The 14,241-nt window shown below is 41.7% G+C and overlaps 1 protein-coding gene across 1 annotated transcript; it reads left to right on the forward strand.

The window, feature by feature from the left end:
* The first annotated feature begins 159 nt into the window (after nucleotides 1-159).
* ngdn (neuroguidin, EIF4E binding protein) lies at nucleotides 160-2,907 on the forward strand. Its single transcript, XM_030768391.1, has 11 exons — nucleotides 160-184; nucleotides 467-526; nucleotides 756-827; nucleotides 912-1,049; nucleotides 1,219-1,303; nucleotides 1,447-1,499; nucleotides 1,599-1,713; nucleotides 1,978-2,152; nucleotides 2,361-2,508; nucleotides 2,603-2,666; nucleotides 2,767-2,907. The coding sequence occupies exons 1-11, from the start codon at nucleotides 161-163 to the stop codon at nucleotides 2,784-2,786; spliced, it is 954 nt and encodes a 317-aa protein (XP_030624251.1). The 5' UTR covers nucleotide 160; the 3' UTR covers nucleotides 2,787-2,907.
* The last annotated feature ends 11,334 nt before the right edge of the window (nucleotides 2,908-14,241 follow it).

The raw sequence follows: 14,241 nt of genomic DNA on the forward strand, positions 1-14,241 counted from the left end.
TATTTACACAGATAAACGTAGATAATGGTAATAACGGTGACTCAACAAAGTTAAGTTTTTCACTTTTTAGCGGGCGACTCGATAAAACTGCCCAGTGTGAAGCAAGGGAAAAATCGCACCTAAATGTCCCTCGTTAGTTGCCATAATTTTTTTTACCAAGATGGCGACTCTCGATGGTGGAAACGTGAGTGTGGGCATTTAATCCTTTTCTATAAAAATGTAAAATTTAGTTTTACGAAATTTCTTCTTAATTCCAGAGATATACATATACACAGCCATTTTTCATGGGTTAAGATCTGACATGTTTCCGTGATAAGTACTGTATCAGAATGAGGCTACGGATCGTGTATGGAAATGCACCGTGCCGGCAGCATTATTATTAGCTAAGCTAGGTACTTCACTTACGCATGTCTTCTGGCTAAAGTTTTCGCCAATAAACAATTTTTTTTACTTAAATCCTTTTCAGAATTTGATTGACAATGACGTGCCCACCGCCGTGCATTTTCTTAATAATCTCACTGAACAGGTTGGTATAAAGTTTCTACTGATTGCTGTTATAACTTAAGTTTCAGTTCAAATGTTGGTATTTAAACCTGTATCATAGTTTTACATTAACTCAAGGCTAAGTGGAAACTAGCTTTGCTGAGAGATCAATTACTAAAGTGATTTCGTAGTATCCGTAAGATCATTTGAGCAATGGTTACCCTTCGGTTGGGAAACAAACAAGACTGATGTGGTCTTCGATGTATTTCTAGGTGGCGTCTGTCACGGGTCATATACGGAACTTGATAAAGCGAGTTCAGGAAAAAGCATACCAGACATCCAAGGTAAGGATGCCACCGCAACGTTTTCACAAGACCAAATTTTGATCACATTTAATCCTTTATATTAACATGATATATTTGTCTCAGGGGTTGTCTTATCTGGATCTGCGGTACCACCTTCTATTATTCTACCTCCAAGATTTGACGCACTTGATTAGCGTGAAATCAGAGGGAGGTAGTATAAAGGCCAACAGCGCTATTAGCAGACTGGTAACGATTAGAACGGTGAGTCAGCCAGACTCATATTTGCCTGAAATAACTTTCATCAGTAGTTTTCATCATAGTTTTGTCCTTAGAATATAACGAAAACATTCCACCGATTTGCTATGTGAGTACTCTAACGGTCTCAAACTCTTGCTTTAAAACTCTGTGTACGTCGGTTGATTTCTCATAGGTTCTGGAGAAAATGCGACCGCTGGATCAGAAGCTTAAGTACCAGATTGACAAACTGGTGCGGACGGCAGTGACTGGAAGCCTTGGTAAGATACAAGATTCAAACCCATGCTGTAGATTCCGGAAAATAATTATTTTTAAATAAATGTGTGAGGTGATAGGATAAATCATACTGAAACGTCTTGTAATGCCAGCGGTATATGACGGATTTTTGTCTTGTTGCTTTCAGCTGAAAACGACCCCCTGCATTTCCGTCCCAATCCGGAAAATCTGATCAGCAAAGTAAAGTTTTGATGGTTAATTTCTTGTTTTTTTAAGTGCTTTGAATGGTACTGAGAATTGGAAAAAAAATGTTTACTCTGGTTCTCTTTTTTTGTCTAGCTCAATGAATCTGAGGGTTCAGATGATGAAGAGGGTACAGCAAATGACTCTGAGAAAAAGGCGCCCTCTGCTGGCAAAAAATATGTGCCACCACGAATTGCTCCGATGCATTACGGTAAAATGAAACCCTTTTTGTTCATGCTCCCTTTTATGTAGAGAAATTGCTCCAGGAGTAGCACTAAACACAAAACTACAGACAGTTTGCATTGTCTTTTCCATTCATGATCTCGTCACTGTTGGAAAAGTGGCCTGTGAATTAATCTTGAATCGTAAGCCCTCAAATTAAATGTATATTGGACATTATGACACCAACTGATGTCATCTTCTTGTGTATATCTCTGTTTATTCCCGCCTCTGTTTTATTCCTGTTGGTTCACAGATGGTGACTTGACAGAGGCTGACAGGCAGAAGGAGGGAGCAGACAGACGGAGACGCGCTGCCCTACGCAGCTCCGTCATCCAGGAGCTCCGAGAGCAGTACAGCGAGGCTCCGGAGGAGATCAGAGACCGCAGAGACTTCCAGACAGAGCGCCAGAGTAGAGAGGAGCTGCACAGGTCAGTCTGATGCCACTGCTACAGTGCAAGAAATGAGTTGGCTTAAAGAGTTTGTTTGTTTTGTTTTGTTTTTTTTCATTGCTTCAGCTGTAGTGTAAGCAGTAAATAAGCCATGTGTGACACATTTTGCCACACATATTCATGTGTTTTGTAGTATAGAGATTAAAAAAAAAAATCTTTTTCTCATTTACTTCATGTTGTTTGGTAGGAAAAACTATGAAGAGTCCATGATGGTGCGTCTGAACATGACCCGGGAGGAGAAGGCACGAAAGAGAGGCTTAGTGGGCATGAGCTCCCAGCTAAGCAGTATCACACGCTTTAGTGACATCACAGCTCTGACAGGTGGTGAAAGACAGGTGAGCACATGACACGCAACAGCACAATTAAAGTTAATTTACAATCTCTGGAAGATGGTGTCACTGAATATGTCATTACTGTGTGTCGTCCTAGGATATGGACAACCCTCGTCCCAAAAAGAAAAAGAAAATTATGAAGAAGAAAACTAAAAAAAGAGGTTTGTTTACATTTTGTTTATGTTTTCCGTCATTTGTAAACTCGTGTGATGGAAATGACTGTGTATTTAGTGACATTAAAAACAATCTCTGCCTTCACAGGTTTTAAGAAACAGAAATAGGATTGTACATAAGAGGATGAAGACCCTGAGTTTTCCTATTGCCCATTTATTGCCCTCTAAGAATGAATCAGGAAGACCGGTTTCCCTTTGGATCATCACCCTTACTTGGAGTTTGTCTTTATACTTTTATGTATTTTTAAATAAATGCAATCAGCCACACTATTTTGTGTGTTGTTTTTATTTTTTTGATAAAATTAAACATGCTGTTTAGTTCTACAATTACAGGAAAGACCCATTTTCAGTATTATGATCTGAAAAATGAGAGGTTTAATGAAAACGACTCCAATCAAACCATACAGTCTTTTAGATTCTCATATGATTCTTTGAAACATTACTTCAGAGTAGTGGAGCCGAATTCGAAAACGGTATTCTGCAAAGCTCAAATGGTAGGTTTTCACCTGTATTTATTTCGGACAAACATTTTAAAAATTCTTTGTTTTCGGGAAGGACAAAAATATGTCAAATAGCTGGTGTTCCTCATTACGTCCACAGTGAGAGAACAAAATTCTTAGATCTCGAGAATAAGGTCGTAATATTATGAGAATAAAGTCATAAATAATATTAAAGAATAAAGTAATTTCAGAAGAGGGTCAGACGAGCAGCCTGCCGCAGCTTGGCTGCTGATGTGCTAAAGAATTAAGTCTTTTGTTATTCGTGAAACCTATACTAAAGTGTAACTACTGTTACGTTCCCCCTTTTTGTCCAGGGGGGTAAGGGAATGTAACAATAAATAACTGTCTAAATTAACTAAATGAGTGTCCCAAGGACACCACAATACAACAGAAATCAACTTTGAAGAGGATAGTAATTGAATTTATTATCAAACTTGAGAACAGGAAGCGTCAAACAAAACAAACAGACTTCAGGAGGGGGAGAGGCCAAAACAATAAACAAAACAATCTAGCTGTTAGGAGTGGACTCTAACTTACCTACCGTTAAAAAGAAAACAAAAATAAACTACACAAACTAACCTCACTCCCTAACTAACCAAAAAAAACAGGAGAAAACGGTTTCAAACAAAAAGGCACCCAATCTCCCTACGGGGCTTCCCACACTATATACAAGGCTATATACAAATCTATATACAATACACACGCAACAAAAAAAAGAAACACATAGCAAACGAGAAGCAAATAAAGCAATAACAAGTTATCAACTAACAAGTTATCAACCAACAACCAACAAGTCTCAGTAAGGAGAAGGGGGGAAAAAAAAGGTCTCTAGCGAAGAGGACTGGCTGGTTTATATCCCCTGGCCTCTTTCCTCTCAGCCAATGGGAGTGCGGTTTGACAAATAGGCCCTCCCTCGTTTCCATGGTGCTTGATGACCTGTTAAATGGAAAGAGGGAGGAGCGGAGAGAAAGAGAGAGGACACAACAGTACAACAGCAACAAATATACAACAGTACACAAAACACGAAATAAAAACATAAATACGTCTTAGGACGTAACACTACATTCTCAACATGCTCCACATCCCTCATTTTAACGCAGGCGGCAGGATGCTCTTCTGATATTTCCCCTCTAAAATAACACGTAGCCTGAAATTACAACTTTATTCTCGCAATATTATGACTTTATTCTCCTTATATGACGGCTTTATTCTTGTAATACTATGACTTTTTTCTTGTAAAATTACGACTTTATTCTCGTGGCAGTTTCCCCCTAGTCCATGTGCTTCTTTCTTCGGAATAGACAGTTTCTTGCACAGTCCTTTCAAAGCCCTGATATTTACGATAATGTGGTGCTGATGAGCCAAAAGATGAAGTATTTCGTTATTTGTGAAACCTCTACTAAAGTATAATTTGACAAGATGCTCCATGTAGGAGATTAGCCTACGTTAGCTCTGGCAGCGTAGCTATTAGCTGGTTCACACACACACGCTGTGCTCACTGCTGTGTAATAAAAGCAAGAACAGGATTGTTATGCCAATTTCCACTTTTATTTGAGTACAAATACAAATACAAATAATTTTGCTGCCTTAACAAATACAGATACAAATACAAATACTGGGCTCTCTGCAGATCAGTACTTCAGAGGGCAAAATGTACTATCACAAGTGCATTTGGTCATAAATTATTTATAGTACATAGCAGAGACATTTGTTCAGATTTGTCAAAAGTAAATACTGTAAACCTAAACTGGGGAGCAGAATTGTACAGCTGGATGAGGTGTGCATTTGTCCCCTCTACAGTAGGTCTGAATGTGTACATATACTGTAGCTTCAAGGCTTGCATCTTATATTTGAGTTCTGTAAAGCAGGTGTATTACTGCTAGTAGCAGGCCTACTGAGGGGCAGGGTCCCTGTAAGGACTCAGAGAAAATCTAATTTTCTTTCAGCTGAAGATGACTACAGTCTGCTTGTTAAATATGGATTTGGCATGTAAGGCAAACTTGTGAGTGAGTGGCAGGATTCAATAATAATAATAAACTTCTTTGTGTAGCATTTTTCACAAAAGATAGCTCAAAGTGCTTTACAATAAAGAGATTACATGCACCAAGTACTTCACATTCCCAGTCTTGGGTTGGAGGGCATCGTGTTGCCATCTGGTGGAAGGTCTCCAGCCTGCCCTGCTACAGATGTTCAAAGTCTCCAGTCCCTGCCTGATATGTTACTTCCATCCATACACCCGTACAGGTAAAGGAGCAGAGGAGACGGACGGAGCTCCCTGTGCACTAAGAAGAAAAAGAAGGAAACGACAGTGCAGGAGAAAACACCCAGAGAGAGAGAGAGAGAGAGAGATTTCATTATCAAAAACACTGAAATAATCCCACTCTTAGGAAAGACATATGCAATCCTATTCGGAGAAAACTGTGTCGGGACTAACTGATCATGGCTGGGTTCAGTCTCCATCGGTTCTTCCCCATCCTGGTATTGCCACTGCTCTTCCACCTCCATTGCCTCCTCAGATGTTGGAGACACACTCAGCAAAGAAGTACAGTGTCCACAGGAACTAGAAGAAGAATGTTTAAAACATTACTAAACAATACACAGCTACTCATGGTGCATGTCAATGATTTAATAAGCTCAGTAAATGACTTCAAATTATATCATCGCCCAAACTTCATCGAAAGTTCTGTGAGTCCAAGCTCAGCGGTGGGACGATCTTTATTTAGTTATGCACACTTATATGACATGTTTTGGATATTAAACTCAACTATATGAGTTTTCAAAAATTAAACTTACAGTAATTCATTGTGTCAACTATATATGCATATTTGTCAGAGCTATATATGTTCATTGAACTTGTGTTTGTAAGTAATCTGAAAAACAGTGCGATGGGGGTTGGATACTTGAAAAAAAAAAATGCGGTTTTTGAGAATGAGATAACTTCCATTTTTAAAAGCATACAAGACTGAAGCATAGAAATAATCCACCCATTATCCACTGATGAAAAGCCATATAGATAGCACTCCAATGCCAACAAAAATATACTTTGTGGTAAACAACAGCAAACTATATAGATAAGTGAATGAATTGTTATTAGGAGAGTGTGTTGAATGAGTTAAATGCAGAACACAAATTCACTGCTCACTGTTCACAGTGTGTATGTGCGATCACAGAGATTTATTTCATATTACCTACACACAGTAGGTGATTTGTAGCAAAATGACCAAAATGCATCCCCCTGTGTGTCAGTGACCACTGGGCCATCCCCGCTGTTGAAAAATAACAAATCACCTACTTCATGCATGCATACATATATACATACAGAGTGTGAGAGTGTCTGGTAAACACATAGCAATTTAAGTTCATGTGTAATGTTCAAATAAATGTACTGTAGTGGCATGTTTATGTTATGTTACACAGTTCGTGGTTTGGGGAATTATGGGTAATGACTGTTTTAGTGTCCATTAGCATAGGTTTCTCCTAAAGTATGAAAATGTTACAGCCTGAGCTGTGAGTGTGGGTTTAGAGGAAGCTTTGAACTTAGTAACAGTGTGAGTGAATGTCAGCGTGTGCACAGACACCATTATAGATAAGCCTAGCGCCTCATATTAATTACAGTAAATTAACATGAGATCAGTTTTGAATTTTATATATCCATGAGAGTTCCATTTTGATAAAGTATTATATCCTATATAAATCACAGTGAAGGTGCATAAGGATTATTCCATGTTCTTAATTTACATACATCCAGTGAAAGTGGTGATAAGATGTTGAGTAACTTCAAATACGGTAGTCCTGTTCCTGCTTGTCAACTACTATAGTTCCTCAGAGTAAATGATTTGCGAAAGATGTGATTTTCCAGTCAAGTTTAAATTCTCAAAGCTTGAAATATTAAGTGTTATTAATGTAATTAGGATATTTACTTGAAACTGTGAGTTAAAGTAGTGCAAAAATGCGTTTCTTTGACAAAATAAGAAAAGTTTTCTTTCATGGATAATGAAAAATAACACATTGTTTTAACTCACAGTATTAAGTTGAAACATCCAGTGATCAAAAGTTAAATGAACTTTGAAAACTTAAAAAACAATGTTAAGACAACAAATGCTTGGTAGTTAAGTCAACTTCAGTTTTTGAATTGAAACAAAACCTTGTTTTGTATCTGTGTTTGTCAAAGTATTCCAGGGGCGCAATACGAAGGGGTAAATTAACGCTCGGTCTTATTGTGATCTCTGCTTATGAGGTATTAGGAATCTGACTGATGCACTTATTGTAAGTCGCTTTGGCTAAAAGCGTCTGCCAAATACCAAATTGTAAATTGTATTTTTCAAGTTGACTTTGCTAACGTATTCAAGGCAACAGGTGTAAAGAACTGTAAACTATTGATTAAACGTGCTAGTATTGTCCGGCGTAAATATTCACAGAGGGTCTGGTAAGACCGCAATTCGAATCTCCCATCAAATTTTAATTTCAATCTTCTTCAAAACACACAATAACGGCAATCACTCTTGCTTAATTCCAGTACCTCACACAGTGGTTAATTTGATGCATGCACGTAGGCACTGGATTATAGTGTATTTGGTTGTAATGATGAAGCACAGAGGCGGAAATAGTGAGAAAACTGGCTATCAGCAACGGAGAAAGGCACAACTACGAACTTGTTTTTTTTCCTGGAAGGATTAATCCCCCAACTTCAGGCACCCACCTGATCTGTGGCACCCGGAAGCCCAATCTCCAGCAGGCATGCACGACATTTTTGCACATGCACATACCAATCAGTTCAAGACACTACACAATTTGCACCGCTTTTTTACGACATTGCATCACATTTCTGTGTCACCTGTCCGACTTGCACCATGCATGCAGTTCCACAGCACTGCATCACGCACTGTGCCTTGGGCAACAAGTACCGGAGGGGGCACCAAAACAGCCTTATGATCATCATAGTAATCATAATGTTCTACGCTGTGTTCCCGAACATTCAAATAGCCTAACCTAATTCTATTAAGTTATGGCCACCAGGAGGACCCAAATGCACTGGCTCTGTTGGAGTAATCAAGTGAGGGTAGTCCTATCTAATAAGTAGAAGTGGCTGTGCTTGATTAAGTGAGTGCAGAGGAAGACCTCAAAGGTGCTGATAACGTCTCTGAAGATCTTCAGTTGGGTAGGTATGAGGGCCAAGACCTATCCCTTCAGCAGTGAAGGCATTCTTGATGATGAAGTACTGGTGTGGCTGAGAAGTGGGGGCAACTGAGATGGAGACAACATGGATGACTCATGTCCTGTCGGACTGTGTGAAGGGTAAGGTCCTCAGGTTCGCCACCAAGGCCGAGCTGTTGGGCTGCGTCATATAGGAGTATGGTACGCTCCGATCCATTGTCCAACAGGTGTCCAAGGACTTGTTACTGTTCATTAGAGTAACTCTGCTCATCTTTAATAACACCTTACTGTTGCTGGTAGGTTGATCTATCTAGGAGGTGTCCACAGTGGGGCTGTCTTGACCAGGGTTCTCTACTCGCTCCGGGCTGGCCACTGAATTCAGTTTGGGGTTATCATTGATCCCGTGGAGAACCTCAAGATGCTTCCTTCCACATCTCTTACATTTGGCTTTCAGGTTGCATTGAGAGGCAGAATGCTCACACCCGCACTTCCAGCAACTGTTGTTGGTCTTGATCCAGGACTCCTTTGTTCCTTTGTCAGGAGTTTAAAGTTTGCACACTGGTTCATATAGTGCTGTGTAGTATTACAGAAAGCAAGGTACTTCTTTGGCCTTTCCTTAGTCTTCTCCTCTAAAGAAGGAGGTATGGAATCTTTGGCCCTCTCTCTACTTTGTTCTGCACCACGAAGGACTGTGATTGTCTTCCTTGACTTAATATCCTTCCGGTGCTCTTTACGCGAACTGATGCGCTCTTTGTCCTGCTCACCCACTGCCAACTGTCATCTACCTGTATCCTTACTTCATACTCCAGCCACTCAGCCAGATGCGGGAGGGTTGGAATTGGTGTTCTCCTAGGGTCCACGTGCCTCAAGAAACTAGCTCTGAGGTCATGGGGCAACTTCGCCAGGAGACGAAAGGCGTGAGACCCGCAGCTAAGTTCGGTCTGATCTTCTTGTCCCAACTGCCCCAACATGCCAATGAGGGCCCACACTTTCAGACCAAAACGTCGGAAAGCCTTAGTATCCCCACTCTTGATGCTAGGTTCATCCATTAGGTTCATCTCCTCCACCCGCCCTTTACACACAGGTGTCCCACAAGGGTCAGTACTTGGTCCACTCCTCTTCTCTCTCTACACCAGATCACTTAGCCAGGTTATCTCCACCCATGGCCTCTCTTACCACTGCTACGCTGATGACACACAGCTGTTCTTCTCCTTCCCCCCCTCTGACTCCCAGGTTCAACCTCGCATCGCAGCCTGCCTAGTTGACATTGCCTCCTGGATGTCTGCTAACCATCTCAAACTCAACCCGGAGAAAACGGAGCTCCTGTTTTTTCCTGCTAAGAACTCCCCAGCGATCGACACTGCAATCACCATCGAGGGATCTGTGGTGTTCCCCACCTCAGCAGCCAAAAACCTTGGCGTAACCCTCGACAACCAGCTGACATACTCCGGTCACATCGCAGCAGTCACACGATCCTGCAGATTCGCCCTATACAACATCAGGAGAATCCGCCCTTTCCTCACACAACAGGCAACCCAGCTCCTGGTCCAAGCGCTTGTCATCTCCCGCCTGGACTACTGCAACGTTCTACTGAATGGCTTGCCGGCCTGCACCATCAGGTCGCTCCAGCTTGTGCAGAACGCCGCTGCACGCCTGGTATTCAACCTCCCTAAGCACTCTCATGTCACTCCGCTGCTTACTGCGCTCCACTGGTTTCCGGTAGCAGCCCGCATCCAGTTCAAGACACTGGTGCTGGCCTACCTGGCCACAAGAGGCTCTGCCCCATCATACCTTCAGTCTCTTATAACTCCATACACCCCAACTAGGACCCTCCGCTCCACGTCCTCCGGACAACTGACGGTCCCCTCACTCCGGGAACCCGGCAGCCGCTCCTCCCGACCACGCCTCTTCTCCGCCATTGCCCCGAGGTGGTGGAACGACCTCCCCCATGCAGTCAAGACTGCGGAATCTCTTACCATCTTCCGCAGGAAACTGAAAACCCACCTTTTTAGAACACACCTGTCCCCCAATGCCTAACCTCCCTTTCCTAGAAAAAAAAACAAACAAACAAAAAAAAAACCTTTGTCTTGTATTTGTGTTTGTAAAAGTATTCCAGGGGCGCAATGCGAAGGGGCAATTTGACGCTCAGTCTTATTATGATCTCTGTTGAAGGTATTAGAAATCCGACTGATGCACCAACTGTAAGTCGCTTTGGTAAAAAGCGTCTGCCAAATAACTAAATTGTAAATTGTAAATTGTAATGCTGCAATGTGTTGAAGTGCAAGCTGATGAGGCTGACCATACAGTTCTGTGAGCAACGCCATGGTGTCGCTGTATGGGTAGGGGCTGTTACTGCAATCAGCAATAAGCAGTGCATCTTCTAAGTGTTCCACTAATATCTGAAACTTAAAGCGCTCTGTTGCATCTACAGGCAATATGTTTTCCAAAGCTACTTCCAGTCTTGCAAACTCCCTTGGGTCTTCATTGACAAAGTCAGGGACCTTCAGTTTAGGTCCACGGTAGGTGGTCTCGCAAGAAGGTGGAGACAGGGAGAGATGATGCACGGACCTATAGCAGTCATCAGCTCTGGACCATCTATGGCAAGCCAGTGATTGATTGCGATACTCAGATGAGCACTGGTGTCTGTATCTCTCAGATGGGTAGTCACGTGGCCAAGCAAGTGAGTGGCGGCAATGCTCAGGTGAGTACTGGCAGCTATGTCGCTCAGGTGGGTACTCACATGGCTGAGCAGGTGAGTGTGAATGCCTTCTCTCTCTGGGGCTCCTTCTCCTGAGAATATGATTCAGACTGACTGGTGGATGACTGATCCGCTGATTGTGATTGAGCTGGGCTGAGAAGGCTTTCGATCCTCCACAGCTCCTCCGTGAGCTCCTCAGCAGCTTCGTCATGTTCGCTACTTTGCTGCAGTGCATCCACTCTGACTGCTGTTGCCACTGAGAGTGGGGTTCTGTCCTCACTGCAGTGTGAAGGCCTGAACGATGACTGAATGCATTGGTGCAGAGGTGGAGGGCGATATCAGCTCAGCTAATTGCTTAATGTCCTGTCTCAGCTGCTGGTTCTCTTCCCTAATAAACTGCAAGGCTTGTACAAGTGATGTCTGGGAAGAGTGGAAGTCCCATTTAAGGAAGGAAAGAACCCAAGGCTGTACTCTGCCTCATGCCAAGGTGGAGTTGCATGAAGGTTCCTTACCAACTGATCTCCCTCAGGGGAGTGGTGCCCTTGTCTGTGTGGCTGATGCCGTGTTGTGGCTGATGCCTCTGGCAGGCGTGTCGAGCAGTGTGGCCGGACATCAGGGAAGTAGTGTCTCTTTCGACTGGACATGCTGAGTGTAAACCTTGTATATGTCCGGCTCAAAGGACCAATTGTAAAGAACTGTAAACTATTGATTAAACGTGCTAGTATTGTCTGGTGTAAAGATTCACAGAAGGTCCGGTAAGAGCGCAATTCGAATGTCCAGTCAAATTTTAATTTCAATCTTCTTCAAAACACACAACAAGGGCAACCACTCTTGCTTAATTCCAATACCTCACACAGTGGTTAATTTGATGCACTCACGCAGGCACTGGATTATAGTGTATTTGGTTGTAATGATGAAGCACAGAGGCGGAAATAGTGAGAAAACTGGCTATCAGCACGAACTGGCTATCAGCACGAACTACGAACTTGTGTTTTTTCCTGGAAGGATTAATCCCCCGATTTGTGGCACCCACCTGATCTGTGGCACCCGGAAGCCCAATCTCCAGCACGCATGCACGACATTTTTGCACATGCACATACCAATCAGTTCAAGACACTACACAATTTGCACCGCTTTTTTACGACATTGCATCACATTTCTGCATCGCCTGCCCGATTTGCACCATGCATGCAATTCCACCGCTATGTACACGTGCATCACGCACTGTGCCTTGGGCAACAAGTACCGGAGGGGGCACCAAAACAGCCTTATGATCATCATAGTAATCATAATGTTCTACACTATATTCCTGAACGTTCAAATAACTTAATTCTGTTAAGCTGTATAAACTTAAAATGTTCTTAGACTTTCTACAGATTGAAATTTTTTAAATTGATATAACACATAATCCAATTTTGGAGTTATGTAAACAAAAACGTTTAATTAATTTCAAATCACTTTTGGATCAAGTAATATGAACTCCAGATTATTAAATCACTATAACTTAAAATTGTGGGGTTCCAACGGCCGACATCAGCACCGCGGTGCATTATAGGGCGCCTCCGCTTACATTCGATCTAACAAACTTCTACAACAATTGAAATGAATTATTAAAAAGAGAACGGTCACGACAGTCGTCAATAAAACTACTTCGCATCTGGTACATTGTTTGGCTGACAAGAAAATGGTGTGATGCTACCATGGGTGAGATAATGAAGGGACGTCTCTAAAATCCCTACTTATTCAAATATTTCAGATACATATTTGTTCGGTGAAGACAAACGTCCTTGCGCCTGCCCGTCAAATGCAAAAGTCGGCCTTTCACCACTTCCTGTAGTTTGAGGACGGACCAGACGCACATTAAGAGACAACTAGAAATTTTTGATCGAGTATCACCCGGGACCGTTGTGTGATTCTCTTGAAGCGCAGAAGAGGTTTTTCCTAGAGTCGCTTAGTAGAGACCGATCTTAACCAATTGACTTTACGATAGATTGTCAGTGATACAGTAAATTTGAGCCATCCCACATGATTTATTTTGAGTATATTTATTTAAAAAAGAAGACAACAAATTTGTTTAATGTTACTGCGTGTAATATAGTTGCCTGACGTTTTGAGTAGTTTCAGCATATCATCTTCAAAGTGCACAAAACACCATTAAAATGGGGATAAAATAACCACTAAAATGCGACTTACCTACAAACGCGTATGGTGATGTTATGGTCCGCTGGAAGAGAGTTCATCATCTGGCGCTCTGTTGTCGAACTGTAGCGACACAGTATTGATAAATAACTTTGCAATGGAAATGGAACTTTCACACATAGTTGGACAAGAGCGAACGATAAGAACAGCACTTTTAGATGACGTTTTTAAAACCTCTCACATTCACTTACAAAGGGTTCTCTCGGGTGTTAGGCTATGTTTGGGGTTGTTAAATACAGAGACGGAGCGGAGAACTGAAGTGAAGCTGTTCAGTTTTTATACACTGTAAAAAATGTGATATGCTCGAACTAAGAAAAGCGAGGCAACTATGTTACACGCAATAACATTAAGCAAATGTAAAGTTTTTTTTAAGTAAATACACGCAAAACATGTATTGTAAAATGACTCAAATTTGAATTATTTTAACGCATCACTCAAAAAATAGCGTAAAATCTTATCAGTGAAAATCAGTACCTACCAAATGAGTCAAGCAGATTTTCTTAATTTCACTGCATAAATGTTTTTAATTTACACGATTTCTTCAAGTACCTTCATTTAACTAAATCACACGTGATACTGTTGCCCTGGTCTCCCAAGCCGGTTTTAGCGCTGCAGAGCAATCTCATCTCTTACCATCTTCCGCATCTCTTACCGTCTTCCGCAAGAAACTGAAAACCCACCTCTTTAGAACCCACTTGTCCCCCACTGCCTAACCTCCCTTTCCTAAATAAATAAATAAACTTTTATTTAAACTTTTCATGTATCTGTGTTTGTCAAAGTATTCCAGGGGCGCAATACGAAGGAGTAAACTGACGCTCAGTCTTATTGTGATCTCTGTTCAAGAGGTATTAGTAATCCGACTGATGCACTGATCGTAAATCGCTTTGGCTAAAAGCGTCTGCCAAATAACAATATTGTAAATCGTAAAATGTAAATTCTTTGAAATGACAGTTCAGTGCCTTTTGGTACATCGGCTGAAAGAGGGGTGGTTAGTTAAAGACCATAACAACAT

Source organism: Chanos chanos, chromosome 3 (genome assembly GCF_902362185.1).
Source record: "Chanos chanos chromosome 3, fChaCha1.1, whole genome shotgun sequence".
Lineage (NCBI taxonomy): Eukaryota > Metazoa > Chordata > Actinopteri > Gonorynchiformes > Chanidae > Chanos > Chanos chanos.